The sequence below is a fragment of the Stenella coeruleoalba genome, assembly GCF_951394435.1.
Source record: "Stenella coeruleoalba genome assembly, chromosome: 15".
NCBI lineage: Eukaryota > Metazoa > Chordata > Mammalia > Artiodactyla > Delphinidae > Stenella > Stenella coeruleoalba.
In genome coordinates this window covers 79,955,306-79,971,630 of record NC_137161.1, presented here as the reverse complement: position 1 = coordinate 79,971,630, position 16,325 = coordinate 79,955,306, and the positions used below count along the sequence as shown (strand labels likewise).

Below are 16,325 nucleotides of genomic sequence, written 5' to 3'. Positions count from 1 at the left end.
CCTTTTACCTCACCCTGTCAGTTTCCTTCCTTATTTTTCATTTTGTGAAAGGGAAAGTAGGTTTTCTAGGTGGTTGAAGTGAACAGAAATTTAGTGTGGTGATGATCAGTTGTGCCACAAGGTGGCTTCTGTGCACTTCTGGGTTCTTGAGGGACTTGGAGATAAATTACTCGAGCTTTTTGGCTCTTCTCCTATAAAGTGGTAAGGGGCAGCTGGCTAGGAGTTCCGTTCTGTTGTTGGAGAGGAAATATCCCCACTTATTGTCCGTGCTGGTCCAGCAGTTCAGTGAAGACGCCCTGCAGTGTGGGACTTCTCTGAATGATACCACAGGATGGTGTTAAGCCAGTTTGGATTATTGTGACGCCTTGAACTCCTAAAATGATGTATTCTGATACCAATGTTACTTATCCGGACACAGGCTCACCTACCAGAGAAACCCAGGGTGACCTTAAGGTGATTTGTTACTAAGTACGTCAAGGGCAGTTTCTTGACAGTGGCGGGGAGGAGAGAAATAGGTGAGGGAGATTGAGGTACAGACTTTCAGTTACAAAATAAATGAGTTGGGGCTTCCCTGGTGGCGCAGTGGTTTAGAGTCCGCCTGCCGATGCAGGGGACATGGGTTCGCGCCCCGGTCCGGGAAGATCCCACATACCGCGGAGCGGCTGGGCCCGTGAGCCATGGCCGCTGAGCCTGCGCGTCCGGAGCCTGTGCTCCGCAACGGGAGAGACCACAACAGTGAGAGGCCCGCGTACCGCAAAAAAAAAAAAAATTAAAATAAATAAAAAATAAATGAGTCACAGCTATGAAATGTGTAAATGTGGGGAATATTGTCAGTAACTGTGTAATATCTTTGTATGGTGTCAGACGACAACTAGATTTATCGTGGTGATCGTTTTGAAATGTATAGAAATATTGAATCACTGTGTTGTGTACTAGGAACTAATATAATGTTGTAGGTCAATTATACTTCAAAAACAAGCAAACAAACACTCATAGGAAAAGAGATCAGATTTGTGGCTACAGAGGTGGGTGAATGGGAGGAAGGGGAATTAGATGAAGGTAGTCAAAAGGTACAAACTTCTGGTTACAAGATAAATAAGTACCGGAGATGTAATGTACAACATGATAAGGATAATTAATACTGCTGTACATCATGAATGAAAGTTAAGAGACTTCTCATCAAAAGCAAGAATTTTTTTTCTGTTTCTTTAATGCTGTATCTATATGAGATGATGGATGTTCCCTAAACCTGTTGTAATCATTTCAAAACTGGGGGTGGGGGGAAGCAGTTTCTCAGCCTCAGCACTGTTGACACTTTGGGCCAGATAATTCTTTGTTGTAAGGGACTATATCCTGTTCATTGTAGGATGTTTAAGGGAATCATGGCTTCTACCCACTAGATGCCAGCAGCACCCACCCTCCCCTCAGTTATTGACCATCAAAAATGTCCCCAGACATTGCCAAGTGTTCCCTCGTGGGGGAGGGGGGCAAAATTGTCCCTAGCTAATAAAATTCGTATCTCAGCTGGTATCTGGTGTTTGAAAGGCACTCAATTTATGTGGGTTTTTTTTTAATTAATTAATTATTTATGGCTGCACTGGGTCTTTGTTGCTGCACTCAGGATTTCTCTAGTTGCGGCGAGTGGGGGCTACTGTTCATTGCGGTGCGCAGGCTTCTTGTTGCAGTGGCTTCTCTTGTGGAGCACGGGCTCTAGGCACGCGGGCTTCAGTAGTTGTGGCACGCAGGCTCAGTATCTGTGGCTCGCGGGCTCTAGAGCACAGGCTCAGTAGTTGTGGTGCACGTGCCCCGTTGCTCCGCGGTATGTGGGGTCTTCCCAGACCAGGGCTCGAACCCGTGTCCCCTGCACTGGCAGGCGGATTCTTAACCACTGCACCACCAGGGAAGCCCCTCAATTTATGTTTTGGATTGAACCATTTGTTTCAGTGCCAAAACTCTTATACATATTATGTTGGAAAACTATCCATAGCCTTTGTGTCTTTTGAGAATAAAGGTAATGTATGATCATTTTAGAAATTTTTAGAATATGCAGAAAATAAAGCCAAAAATAAAAATTATCCATAATTCTTACTAAAAATGATCACTTTAACATTTTCATGATGTTTTTATTTCAATTTTAATATTATATAAACCTATTTATATAATTATCATATTTACAGTTGTCCTACTTTTTCATATAACACTGTATCACAAATATTTTCCCATGTCCTTGCAATTCCATAATACAAAAGGATTTATTTTCCCTAGTGTATTCATTCATCTGTTTGTTTGTTTTTGCTTTGTTATTTTTTTGTCCAAGTCTCATTTGCGGCATGCGGGATCTTTCAATGTGGTGTGGGCTCTTCATTGTGGTGCGAAGGCTTCTCTAGTTGTGGCGTGTAGGTCTTCTCTTCTGTAGTTGTAGTGCACAGGCTCCAGGATGCATGGGTCTACAGTTGTGGCGCGTGGGCACGAGAGCATATGGGCTCTGTAGTTTGTGGCACGCAGGCTCTCTAGTTGAGGCGCGTGAGCTCAATAGTTGCGGTGTGCAGACTTAACTGCCCCGCGGCATATAGGAACCTAGTTTCCTGACCAGGGATCGAACCCACATCCCCTGCATTGGAGGGCAGCTTCTTTACCACTGGACCACCAGGGAAGTCCCCATTCATCTGGTTTTTTTTTTTTTTTAAAGTTAACATCAGTTTCAATTACACTCAGTGGCATTTTACCTAGTATTCCTATAGTCTAAATAAAATCTCAGATTCTTAGATTTTAAAATTTTATGTAAACAGTAGCATAAGAGTAATGGAAAAAGCTCAAATATTACCATCCTCATAGATCACCTTTCTTTCTGTCCATTTTCTTTTAATCTCTCCATATGCACATGTCATTTGTATGTAATGACAATTGTAGTGTATGAACAGTTTCCCCTTGGCTTGTTTTTATTTAACATTATAAGCATTTCTGGTCCTTCATAATTTTTTAAGTGACTGATAATATCCAGCAATTGACACACCATGATACATCTAACATTTTCCCTTTTGTTAGACATTAGATTGATTCCAGTTTTTCTCTTTAAAAGATATTTTAGTGAATTTATGCACCTGTCTCCCTTCCCCCTTTCTGGGTCATTTTCTTGAGATAAATTTCCAGCAGTGGGAATAATTAGATCACAGAGTGTAAAAAGAGTTCCTGGCCCTTGAAATGTATTGCCAGTTTCTTTCCAGAGGAGTAGTGGCAGTTTCTCACCAAAGGAGTAGTACCAGTTTTTACTGCCATCAGCAGTGTGCAATGGTGTACACTTTTACCATATCCTTGCCGTATTCCTCCACATGGATAAGAATGATTTCAGAGGAAGTCAAGGTCTCATTGAGGACTTAGTAAAAAACCTTACAAAAATATAGATCCAGGGGACTTCCCTGGTGGTCCAGTGGGTAAGACTCCGTGCTCCCAATGCGGGGACCCAGGTTCGATCCCTGGTCGGGGAACTAGATCCCACATGCATGCCGCAGCTAAGAAGTCCACATGCTGCAACTAAGACCCGGCACAGCCAATCAGTCAGTATATGTCTATATCTCCAGATGTGTCAGGACTGTGGTAGCAGCCTCCACTCTCTTCCCACCCCCTCCGACGCCGCCCACCTTGAACAGCCTCCAAAGCTCTTTTTAAAACAGAGGTTGGATTGTCATTCATTCTTCTGCTTGTACAATAACAATACTTAGCATTTATTGAACATTTATTGTGTAGCCCCAGTTCTAAGGTGCTTTGCAGGTATTAACTAACATAATCCTCACAGCGTCCCTGTGAGATAGGCAGTGACGTTATCCCCATTTTACAGTTGACCTTAGGGACCAAGTGGCAATGGCACCCGTAGAGCTAGCGGGAGTGAGTGACAGCCCGGGATTTGATCCCAGATAATGTGTCTCCACGGGCCTTGTGCTTACCTGCGAGGTGATCCTGCTTGAAACCTAGCCAGTAGCTCCTGCATTTCTGCCCTTTCTGGTCTCTCCACTATTTTGTTCTGGCCACTCCCTTGCACGTGTCCTCTACTCTCACCAAGCTTAACATCTCTGTTCTCCCACCTCTCCTCGTGCTCAGGCCTCTGAGCTCTTTTCGTTTTCATGCTACCCGACTCCCCATCTGCTTGGAAAACTTCTCATCTTGCACCCTCCTCTCTTTGTAAAGCCTTTTCTAGCCGCCCTCCCCACCCAGCCTCCACCTTGCTCCACAGGGTTTTGCACGTATTTGGTTGCAGAATCTGCTGAATCACATAACGTGCTTATCTATTCAGTTGCAGTCTCAGTTCCATGAGGGTAGGCAGTGTCTTTTTTTAAAATAAACTGTGTTATAGAATGATTTTAGATTTACTGAAATATTATGAAGATAGTATAGTACAAAGAAGTCCCATATACCCAGTTTCCTCTGTAGCTAATGAACCAATGTTGATACATGGAGCAGCTAAAGTCCATACTTTATTTACATTTCCTTAATTTTTAACTAATGCCTTTTTCTTGTTGCAGAATCCCACGTAGGATATCACATTACATTTAGTCATCATGTAGCCTTGGGCTCCTGTTAGCGCTGACAGTTTCTCAGACTTTGTTTTGATGACCTTGAGAGTTTTGAGGGTCAGATGTTCTGTAGAATGTCCCTCAGTTGGGATTTGTCTGACGTTTTTCTCATGAGTTATTTATTTTTGGGAGGAAGACCACAGAGATAAAGTACCATGCTTATGTCAGGGCTGGGTGCTTGTCAGGATGGCTTGTCACAGTTGATGTTGCCCTCGATCACCTGCTCAGGCAGTGCTCTTCAGGGTTCTGTGTGTAAAGTGACTCTTCTCTTCCCCTTACCACGCTGTACTCTTCGGAAAGAATTCACTATGCGTAGCCCATGCTTAAGGCGTGGCGGGTTATACAGCCCCTCCATGAGGGCGGAGTAGCTACAGAAGCTATTTGAAATTGTTCTGCATGGATTTGTCTTCTCATTTCTTTATATCAGTATGGACTCTGGGCTATTTATTTTATATTTTAGGTTTAATCCAGTACGACTTCATTTTCTTGCCCAAACTCTTCCAGCTTTGGCCATTGGGAGCTCTTTCTGGCCCGTGTGCCTTTTACGTACTCCCATTATTGGTGTTTTGAGGGGTTTTGTTTTGTTTTTAACAGCACTTCCTTAGTTTCTGGTACTACAAGATAGTCCAGACTTGTCTTGTGTATTTCCTGTCCCTAACCTAGAATCAGCTTTTTCTCTAAGTCCTATTTCTTTTCATTGGAGAATGAAATGATTTTGTTGAATTACCAAGTTACTTGAATGTGCAGCAGATTCCTAGGTTGCTCCTCTTTGAGAGAGATACTTCCAGGCCCCAACACCCGACACACAGGAAACAATTGTTTACTATTAATTGAGGTATTACATTTTCAGGAGCTTTTCAGTCACAAGGAGTGCTTTGAGTCCTCCTCTATCAGTCAGCACTTCAGGCATCCGGAACACCCCATTCCATAAACATCCAGGTTAATGAGTATTTTTCCCCTATTACAAAAGTTTATTTAATAAAAATGTTCAGTAATGAAATGTACACGAGCCAGTTTTTATCATAGTAAAATGTGGAGGGGACATGTGGAAGCAGTTGATTTCTCTGCTGAACACAGCCATTGTTCATACTGGTTCCAGGGCTTCTAACATGATGATACTGTTTCCTCGTGTTACCACCACTCCAGTATTCTGTTGCCCACTAGTTTCCACCTCCACACATTCAACTATCACAAGATTCATAAAGGGATCAGAGCCCCACAATATTCCTTGGACATGTCTGCCACCACTTAATTTTAGTGATAACTTCTCCACAAATTTCTTCCACTCAGGAGGGGGAGCCTTGCTCTTGATGTCTACTCGGTGAGCTCAAAGATGCCTCCTGTTTTACTGTCTCTTTAAGATCAGAATGAACGATCAAAGCCTATGCTTTTGTCCTGCTGTGTTCAGATCTCTATGGATATGGCAGGTGGTCCTTAGAGAGGCTTCAGGCTGACCAAGTATGACTAAGTTATGGAACAAAACAAGTACGCAGCAGTTTCAGCCTTGGAGCCCAGGTTCTAGAGCAGAGCTCCCCCGCTGGTATATGGGGAATGGACTACACATGGCTCCCCTTGCCTTCAGGGTGGAGACTGAGTGCCCATGGCCTTGGACCGTTGCCCCACATGCCATAGAAATACTGTCCTTTTCCATGAGTGCCATGACATGAGAGCGCTTAGGGAGTTCTGCCCTAGGAGTTCAGGGAGCTCAGAGCTATGTTTTTGATCCATCTATAGTTTTTCACTCAGTCTCTGCATAGCATTCCCTCCCTCCCTCCCTTCCTTCCTCCCTTCCCTCTCTCTCTTCCTTTCTTTCTTCCCCTCCTTTTTTTAAAATTTTGGTAAAATACACATAACACAGAATTCATCATCTTAACCATTTTTAAGTGTACAGTTCAGTGGCACTAAATACAAGTTGTGCAACCATTATCATCATCTATTCCCGTAACGCTTTTCATCTTGTAAAACAAAAACTATATCTTTTAAACAACAACTCCCCACTTCCTGCTCCTCCCAGCACCAGCAACCACCCCTTCTACTTTGTCTCTGAATTTGGGTACTCTAAATACCTCCTATAAGAGAGATCATATAGTATTTGTCATTCTGTGACTGGCCTGTTTCACTCAGCATAATGTTCTCAGGGTTCATCCATGTTGTAGCCTGTGTCAGAATTTTTTTCCTTTTAAAGGCTGAATCATTGCACTGTATGAAGAGACCACATTTTCCTTATCCATTCAGTAGGCCCACCTCATTCCTGTTTTCACTTCATTTTTCTTTTTTATATTGGAGTATAGTTGATTTACAACGTTGTTAGTTTCAGGTGTACAGCAAAGTGATTCAGTTATACATATATCTATTCTTTTTCAGATTCGTTTCCCATATAGGTTATTACAGAGGATTGAGTAGAGTTCCCTGTGCTATATAGTAGGTTCTTGTTGATTATCTGTTTTATATATAGTAGTGTGTATATGTTAATCCCAGCCTCCTAACTTATCCCTCCCCCCCTTCCCTTTTGGTAACCATAAGTTTGTTTTTGAAGTCTGTTTGTTTTGTAAATAAGTTCATTTGTATCATTTTTAGATTCCACGTATAAGTGATACCATATAGTATTTGTCTTTGTCTGACTTCACTTAGTATGACAATCTCTAGGTCCATCCATGTTGCTGTGGATGGCATTATTTCATTCTTTTCTATGGCTGTCATGCCATTTTTCTTTTGCCTCCATTTCCTTATGCATTTCTGCAGGCAAGGTACCAGAGGCTTGAAAGTCAGATAGTCCAGGTTTGAATCCTCGGTCCTGGTTTTACTGGTTATGAGACCTTGGTTAACAAATTACTTAACCTCTCTGAGCTTTATTCCTCATCTGTAAAATGGATATAGAGGAGTGTTACTTATCTCATAGACTGTTGTTTAGAGTTAAGACGGTACGTATATGCAAAGACAATAAGCACAGTGCCTGGCACATAATAGATGTTCAACAAATCTTAGCTACTAAAACGTGCTCCTCATTTGTACTTTCAAAATTTCTTGTTCTTTTTGGCATGAGGTTAAGATGGAGGAAAGTCCTAAATAATTGAATCATAGAGATGATGTCACCCCCTTGCCATGAGTGCTCTTTAGTGTCCCATCCTAGGGTATGCAGGTGACTGTGCTGTGCCCTGGGCACCCCCAGGCCTTGAAGCTCTTCGGCCCTGTGACAACAGCAGTAGCAAAGCTCTGGGTGCCTGTGGGTTTCTGCATGTCTGCAGGAGGAGGCCCACGGTGCCTGCAAGTGGCCTCCTGGCGTGGACGGGGAGCCGGAGGACTGGTGTGGGCTCTGGCTCGTCCCAGCTCTCGCCTGCTGCCCTGCTCCCGAGAAGAGGGGAGGAGAAGTTGGGAACAAGTAGTCTTTGTGCTCTGCTCTTAGCCAGCTCAGCTGCACTGAGGGTAGACTGGCAGACCGCCAGGGAAGACAGTGGGATTCAGAGCTGCACGGGGAGTGTCAGAGAGGCGTTCTGCGTCTGTGGGAAGAGCCGGGAAGCTGACATATCTGTTGTAGGCAGAGCCCTCTGCTACAAGGTTTTTGAGACTCCTTTTGCAGACTGGGGTGAGAGCTGGAGACATCAGCAGGAGTGTTGTCAGCCTAGCGCTAAATGTTAAAGGGCTGCTGTGGACGTCGCCCTGCCAAGGTGACAGACTTTGGGGGGATCATATAAAAAGCAGTGAGGCCTGATTTACTGGGCGTCAGGATCTCATGTGTGCTGGACCTTTTCATAAGGATGAGGCCCATCCTCCAGCAGTGGTAGGTCAGTTCTGTGACTGGCCCTTTATACCCGGGAGTGGCACTGGGGACTGATGGACATGAGGACCTCTCTGGCTCCTCCCTGTACAGTCCAGGAACAGCTGGTTCCTGGGTTTTCCTCAGCAGTCCTTTCTTGGCGTACCCCTTGATTTGCTAATCAGGGGATACTCGAAGATTTGTACCTCTCTAATCCAAATGTCGTGTGATTACAGGATCCAGTCAGTCCCAGGAGCAGTCATCCAGTGGCTCTGAGGCGGCATCTGGAACAGAGGAGGAGGACGAGCCCAGTTTCATCATGGGGCGATGACGAGGTTGGCCACGGCAGCTGTCTGGAGCCTGGCCCGCTCTGTGACCGGGACCCCAGAAAATCCTCCACAGGCCTCAAGGGGAAGGGAGCAATCTCTGTTTCAGCTCAGTTTCCCTCCCAAAGCCTCACTGGATAGAAGCAAGTAGGAGTCCACCCTAAGGGCTCACAGCCCCCGTGTTGGCAGGACTGGGCCTGTGGGAGAGAGGACCGTCTCCTGGACACTCGAGGGCACTGCCAGGCAGGGTTCGTTAATGTTCTCGCTGCAAGGGGGGAAATGTATGACCTGGTCCCCCTGGGGCCTGTTCTCACATAATTGGACACTGATGAGTTTGGGGCTGGTTTCTGTGAAGCGAATGTTTATTTAGTAAAGAACAGAAAAACTCCAGGTTTTGTTCTGACCTGTGAATGTTAATTACAGAAACTGTAGAGAAGGCTGTGAAACGACATGAGAGGGATGGGGCCTGTTCCCAGACTCGTTGAAGGAAATGGCCTTGGCCGTGGAGCTAACTCACTGCAGGGCACATGACCTCCATTTCCTTCAACGGAGAGTGCAGACTGCACCCCAGAACACATGCTCCCTCCCAGCACACATGTGCAGAGGGAGATGTGGGACTTAACTGAGGCTGAGCCAGAAGAGAGGACCTTAACGTGTGAGAGGAACTTCGGAAAAACAGCTGGTGAGTAGAAAATAAGCAGGGAGAGAATCCAGCCTGGGCTGGAGCAGAGGAGATGGCCTGGGGGATCCTAGCTGCACTGCAGGGGAAGCAGATGCATTGGCCAAAAGCTGCATTTTCATCTGGAGTTAAGAGGGGATCTAAACAGAAAATGGGAGGTGACTGAGGGTGTCTTTTTGGGCCAACAGGAGGAACAGGGATGGTCTCTAATTTTAGAGCCTTTGCTCACTTTTTGGATATTTCCAAGTTTCTAGCTCTATTTTGTGCCTTTTATGGAGTTTGATAGAATTAGGAAAATAGTGGTTTTGAGTGAAGGGAAACTAAGAAACATCTTACTTTTCTTGATTTCCTTGGCTCCACCCTGAGCCATGTGACATCTGTGATAACTTCTGTCTTTCCGCAGTTCAAGTCACAGGAATTTTTCTTTCCCAGGAAGCTGAAATGGCAAGTCAGCCATAATAAATTAGCACACACCCTAACTGTACATCTTGAAAGCCGTGTTTGTCTTTCATTGGGGACTGGCTGGTTAGTTTTGTGTCCTCCTCTCTTTTTTTTTTTTTTTTTTGCAGTACGTGGGCCTCTCACTGCTGTGGCCTCTCCCATTGTGGAGCACAGGCTCCGGACACGCAGGCCCAGCAGCCATGGCTCACGGGCCCAGCCGCTCCACGGCATGTGGGATCCTCCCGGACCGGGGCACGAACCCGTGTCCCCTGCATCAGCAGGCGGACTCCCAACCACTGCGCCACCAGGGAAGCCCTCCTATCTTTGAACTGTTGGTTTCTTTCTCTCTCCCCAGATTCAAAGTAAGAGTTACGACACACACTTCAGTGAGTCTCTCACACTGGAGGCACTCCCTGCATCTGCCCAGTGCCCCTGGCCAAGAGCTCAATGAGATACCAAAGCACATATGTGCTGGACAGGTGGGCAAATGACTAGACAGATGAGAGGGTGCCAGACTGGAGAGTTGTTTTTACCTTTACTAGATGTCAGAAGATGATGTTCAGGAGGAAAACGTCCTCCAACGGTTTCTGATGATATTTAGGGGGTTATTAGTACCTTAGGTTGAATGACTCTTAGTATTTCTGTTACCAACCAGAAACTTGGATCAGGTCACCCAATGCTCAGCAACTAACATTGTACTTTCTGTTATCACAACCCAGTTTTTTGCAGGGTGCCAAGCAAGGAGAATGGGCAGCTCGTGCTCAAAAGACCCAAACTCCCCAGCGGCTTTCAGAGAAGGGCTTTTGAAGACTGAGGGAGAGGTCACAGGATGGGCAATCAGCTCATACAGTTCTGATTGGTTAATGGTGAATAATTGGGTGATGTTTTGGGAATCTCAGCCTTTTGGTTCCAACCAGTCTGGGGTCTACACGCTGGTAGTCAGCATGCAGTTAATTTCTTTTACCTGGTGGGGGTCTTGATATCTGCAAAACAACTCAAGGGCATGGCTCAGGATACTAGTTATAGCCCTTGAGGCACTAAAGGTCCTTGACTTTGTTTTATGGCTAAATTATTTTGCCTTAGTTGACTGCTTGCCTTTGTTTCTGCATTTTCTTCTAATTAAATTTGCTCTTTGGAACTCAGGGAAGGCCTGGGAGGCTAAAACAGGGGACATGGCGGGGGGTCTTTCTCTAGGAAGGCCCACAGGGTCCTGTTTGGTTTTAGTCAGCCTCTTTCTTTGATACACCTCAAGCCTGAGGGGAAGAGAGGCAACAGCCTTTTTCAGGATTAGAGGAGAGAGTCACTGACTTTTTTAATATGTTTATTTGTCTGCACCGGGTCTTAGTCACAGCATGTGTGATCTAGTTCCCTGCATTGGGAGCACGGAGTCTTAGTCAGTGGACCACGAGGGAAGTCCCGAGTCCCTGACTTTTCATTTTTAAAGAATTCTCAGGTTGCTTAGCATCAATATTCTGTATTATAAAACATTACCTCTCTCTCTGACTGCTTTGTCACAGCACCTGGACAAACATTTGAAAATTAGTAGACATATTATAATGAGGATAATGATCGAAATGCACCCGTGTACTACATACCCCAGAAGTCTTCCTGTTACAGATGGCAGCCAGGAAGATAGGTTTCAGAGTGGGTCCTTTTTATGTAAATTCTGTAAGTAGGATTTCGAATTAACTCTATAAGGGTATTAACATATACATAACAGGAGTTATGAAGCACTACCTGTCTTTTTTGTTGTCAAAATATAATTTAAAGCAATTTTAGTATCTAGTACTATTCTGCCTAAAGAATCTAGTGCCTTCTGCTGGGAGGCTATAGCTGGAGCTGTCTTGCTTGTTACCATTCCTAGAGAAAGGTTTCATAGCAGCTGATAGTGTCCTTGAGTCTGATACAGTTCAGAACGTTCAAGTTCTCAGTAATGTAGGAGTGTGTCTGAAACCATGTCCATACTAGGCACCCCGATCCATTTGGGATACCTGAACCACAGTTACTTCATTCTGATTTTTTAAATGCATTCTTTAATGGTTAAAGCAGATGTACAATGTATGTTTGATAAACTAGAACAGCCTTACCTTATAAGCCAGAATGACCTTATAAGCCAGAATGACTTCTCCATACCTCAATACGTGAAAGTTTCCTCCATCATCTTCCCTTTTTTGTTTGCAGACCTTTCAGTAGCAAGCAGTGATACACATCGTGAGTAGTTATTCAGCTTCGCTGGAGAATTTCCTTTCTTTCCTGAACATTGGAGTCAGAAGTATATTAGAAATAAAACAAAAACTTCCCATTTTGATAGGGAGACACATTTGGTGAACAGTTCCATTGAATTAGGATGGATCTTAACAGACCTGCTCCAGATTCTTGGGTCGCTGTCTACCACTGCTGTTGTCTTTTTCTCTTGCGGGTGTTGAGGTTAGCAGTCCTTTCTATCGACCAGTCTAGTACAGAAGGCCTTGAGTGGGAAATATTAATTCAAGAGTCAGTTTCACTGCATGAGCTACTTAGTACCTGAGAAAGGGGCTCTTTCATTTAGGTTGGAGCCTTACAAGTGATGTCCTTTCCAGTACGTATAATCTCCTGGTTGTGGGTCATGGGGCATCTGATCTTCATCCAAAGATAGGTTACCATGATCAGTTTCAGAAACAAGCTTAGAATATTCCTTTAGTAACTTAATTAAAATACTTTATAATATAGCAATAAGGTCATCTTGGATGTAGATAATAAACCCTCAGTATATACAAAACCTCAATATCCAAAAGGTATATTATCAAAACATAATCTCTAATTTATCCTCATTTTCTACCAAGTTGGGCCAAATTAAGTCTAGTTTCAGTAAACAGCCTGATTTACCTAAGTGTAACTGGTCGTATAGGCTCTTTCAGTTGGCTGTGCTAGACCTTTTCTTAAGGAATATCAATTGAACTTTTAAAAACCTCTTGAGGCCAGGAAAATCATCAACAACGTGCCATCGGATTTTGCCTGCAGTATCCGTAGATATGAGAGAATTCCTCCCTTCTCAAGGTTCCTAAAATATCTCAATATTCCTGCTCCTGCCAGGAGGTGACCTCCTTATTCAGCTGATAAAGCTGTTGGGACTCTGAGTTTCCAACTCCTGGAGGGATCAGGTCAAGAGAAAAGATAAATGTTTTAATTCCACTTACAGAGGTCAAACTTACCAAATTGTTATAAAGGGAAAGGTTTCCTTATGTCTAGAAAACACAGACTAAAAGCCAGCAGTGTTTCAGACAAAAACATAACCATATTCATTAGTTTACTCAGTACTATGTAACTAATCTTGATCTTAATCTTGTTAACAGTTTTATGAAACAATCAGGGTTTCCATTAGAATTTCTTAACTAGTTCAGCAGTATGATCTGGAAGTTATCAATCTTTTACTTGCCAAAAGGTCCTTTCTGTGAATCTTAAGATTTTGCAAAAGCATGAGTGAAATATCTGTGAATGACAGAAGACTTGAAACGGCACAGTTAAGGATCTGATTACAATGCTATTGACAAAGAAGCTTAACCAAGTTGCTGTGACATATAATCTTTTACAGATAACTAGAATTAAGACTGATAACAATACCAGGACATCTCCAAATTTTAGGAACTTCATATAATTTTTAGAACACTTGATGATGTTTACCCATACAGTATTACCTAAGAAATTAACTAAGAAGGTTTTTGTTTGTTTGTTTGTTGCAGTACGGCGGGCCTCTCACTGTTGTGGCCTCTCCCGTTGCAGAGCACAAGCTCTGGACGCGCACGCTCTGCGGCCATGGCTCACAGGCCCAGCCGCTCCACGGCATGTGGGATCTTCCCGGACCGGGGCACGAACCTGCGTCCCCCGCATCGGCAGGCGGACTCTCAACCACTGCGCCACCAGGGAAGCCCACCTAAGAAGGTTTTATCACCACTCATTTGATAGTGCTTCTCGTGTAATTTAACATACCAAATAATCTGAATTAGTTTAATATTTTTCTCTCTGAGATGCCTCAGGGGCCTTTGAAAGGTCCCAAATTAGAGGTCAAAAGAACTTCAATTTAGAATTTGATTTGAGGAAGTTTGTCAAAAATAAAGTTTTACTGGGACTCCCCTGGTGGTCCAGTAAAGAATCTGCCTTCCAATGCCGGGGACGCAGGTTCCATCCCTGGTTGGGAAACTAAGATCCCACGTGCTGCAACTATTGAGCTCGCGTGCCACATACTACAGAGCCCATGCACTCTGGAGCCCGCGTGCCACAACTAGAGAGAAACCCAAGCAGACCATGGGCCATAACGAAAAAGATCCCATATTCCTCAACAAAGATCCCATGTGCCACAACTAAGACCCAATGCAGCCAAAAAAATAAGGAAAATATTTAAAAAATAAAGCTTTACGAAAAGACAACCTACAGAATGGGAAAAAATATTTGCAAATGATGAGATTGACAAGGGCTTAATTTCCAAAATATACATACAGCCCAATATCCAAAAAACAACCCAATCAAAAAACGGGCAGAAGATTTAAATAGACATTTCTCCAAAGAAGACATACAGGTGGCCGACAGGTACATGAAAAGATGTTCAATATCACTAATTATTAGAGAAATGCAAATCAAAACTATAATGAGGTATCACCTCACACCAGTCAGATTGGCTATCATCAAGAAGTCTACAGGGATTTCCCTGGTGGTCCAGGGTTAAGACTCCATGTGCCCAATGCAGGGGGCCCAGATTCCATCCCTGGTCACTAAGATCCCACATACCACAACTAAGCCCTTGTGGTGCAACTACTGAGCCCACACGCTCTAGAGCCCATGCCCTCTAAAGGCCGCGTGCCACAACTAGAGAAGCCAGTGCACCGCAATGAAGAGCCCGCAGAGCCATAATTAATTAATTTTTAAAAGTCTACAAATAATAAATGCTGGAGAGGGTGTGGAGAAAAAGGAAACGCCTTACACTGTTGGTAGGAACGTAAATTGGTGCAGCCACTATGGAGAACAGTATGGAGGTTCCTTAAAAGAGACTAAATAGAGTTACCATATGATCTGGTGACCTGGAGAAATTAATTCAAAAAGATACACACACTCTAATGTTCATAGGAGCACTATTCACAATAGCCAAGACATGGAAATAACCTAAGTGTCCATGGACAAACGAATGGATAAAGACGATATGGTATATATATACACAGTGGAATATTAGCCATAAAAAAGAATGAGATAATGCCATTTGCAGCAACATGGATGGACCTAGAGATTATTATACTAAGTCAGAGAAAGACAAATACATGATATTGCTTATATGTGGAATCTAAAAAAATCCTACAAATGAACTTATTTTACAAACAGACTCAAACATAGAAAACAAACGTATGGTTACCAAAGGGGAAATGGAGTGGGGGGGATACATTAGAAGTTTAAAATATATACACTACTATCTATAATATAAAATAGATAACCAACAAGGACCTACTGTATAGTACAGGGAACTGTACTCAATATCTTGTAATGGGACTTCTCTGGTGGTGCAGTCGTTAAGAATCCACCTGCCAGGGGCTTCCCTGGTGGCGCAGTGGTTGAGAATCTGCCTGCTAATGCAGGGGACACGGGTCCAAGCCCTGGTCTGGGAAGATCCCACATGCCGCGGAGCAACTAGGCCCGTGCGCCACAACTACTGAGCCTGCGCGTCTGGAGCCTGTGCTCCGCAACGAGAGGCCGCGATAGCGAGAGGCCTGCGCACCGTGATGAAGAGTGGCCCCCGCTTGCCACAACTAAAGAAAGCCCTCGCACAGAAACGAAGACCCAACACAGCCAAAAGAAAGAAAGAAAGAAAAAAGTAAATCCTATTTCAAAGAAAAAAAAAAGAATCCACCTGCTAATGCAGGGGACGGGGGTTCAAGCCCTGGTCCGGGACAATCCCACATGCCACAGAGCAACTAAGCCCATGCGCCACAACTACTGAGCCTGCACTCTAGAGTCCACGAGCCAAAACTACTGAAGTCCGTGCACCTAGAGCCCATGCTCCACAACAAGAGAAGCCACTGCAATGAGAAGCCTACACACCACAATGAAGAGTAGCTCCCGCTCACCACAAAGAAGACTCGACGCAGCCAAAAATAATTTTTTAAAAATACCTTGTAAGAACTATAATGGAAAAGAGTCTAAAAAAGAATACACGTATTCATACATATATACACACACATATATAACTGAATCACTTTGCTGTACACCTGAAACTAACAGCACTCTAAACTATATTTCAATAAAGTTTTTTTTTTAATAAAGTTTTAAAACACTTGGTCAAGTAGAATCGTAAGTATTGTGAAAGTATTCACTTAACTAAAGTGACAGAGAAGATTTCAAAGGCAAATACAGAAGGTTACAACAGATCACGTAAGAAAGTCTTATTGGGAGTTCCATGGTGTTCTAGTGGTTAGGATTCAGCACTGTCACTGTGCTGTGGTCCAGGCTCAATCCCTGGTCAGGGAACTGAGATCCCATAAGCCGCATGGTGCGGACAAAATATTAAAAAATAATAAAAGACAGTCTTACTTAAAGTA

General features: G+C 43.8%; 2 protein-coding genes and 1 long non-coding RNA gene across 7 annotated transcripts in view; 1 reads left to right on the top strand and 2 right to left on the bottom strand.

Annotated features, from left to right (window-relative positions):
- The window catches only part of PRKRIP1 (PRKR interacting protein 1), a 25,883-nt gene extending 14,678 nt beyond the window's left edge, over positions 1-11,205 (top strand). For both annotated transcript variants that reach the window (XM_079943703.1, XM_079943704.1), the window contains one exon: positions 8,559-11,205. In XM_079943703.1, coding sequence (XP_079799829.1) covers positions 8,559-8,653 — 95 coding nt within the window. In that variant the 3' untranslated portion in view covers positions 8,654-11,205. The remainder of the gene's footprint in view (positions 1-8,558) is intronic.
- On the bottom strand, positions 4,419-5,895 carry LOC307197620 (small nuclear ribonucleoprotein G-like; the record flags this gene model as incomplete). Its single annotated transcript, XM_079943705.1, has 1 exon — positions 4,419-5,895. A coding segment is annotated over one exon (243 nt), but the record flags the coding sequence as incomplete, so codon positions are not given.
- On the bottom strand, positions 8,357-16,325 carry LOC307197622. Of its 4 annotated transcripts, none has more exons than XR_013831471.1 (4): positions 12,132-16,325; positions 11,902-12,021; positions 11,260-11,288; positions 9,683-9,763 (listed from the first exon to the last, which is right to left on the bottom strand). It is a non-coding gene; the product is annotated as an uncharacterized lncRNA (long non-coding RNA). The 4 variants fall into 4 exon arrangements; XR_013831472.1 differs by having other exon boundaries at positions 11,902-12,235; positions 12,634-16,325; XR_013831469.1 differs by lacking the exon at positions 11,260-11,288 and adding an exon at positions 8,357-8,606 and having other exon boundaries at positions 9,664-9,763; positions 11,902-16,325.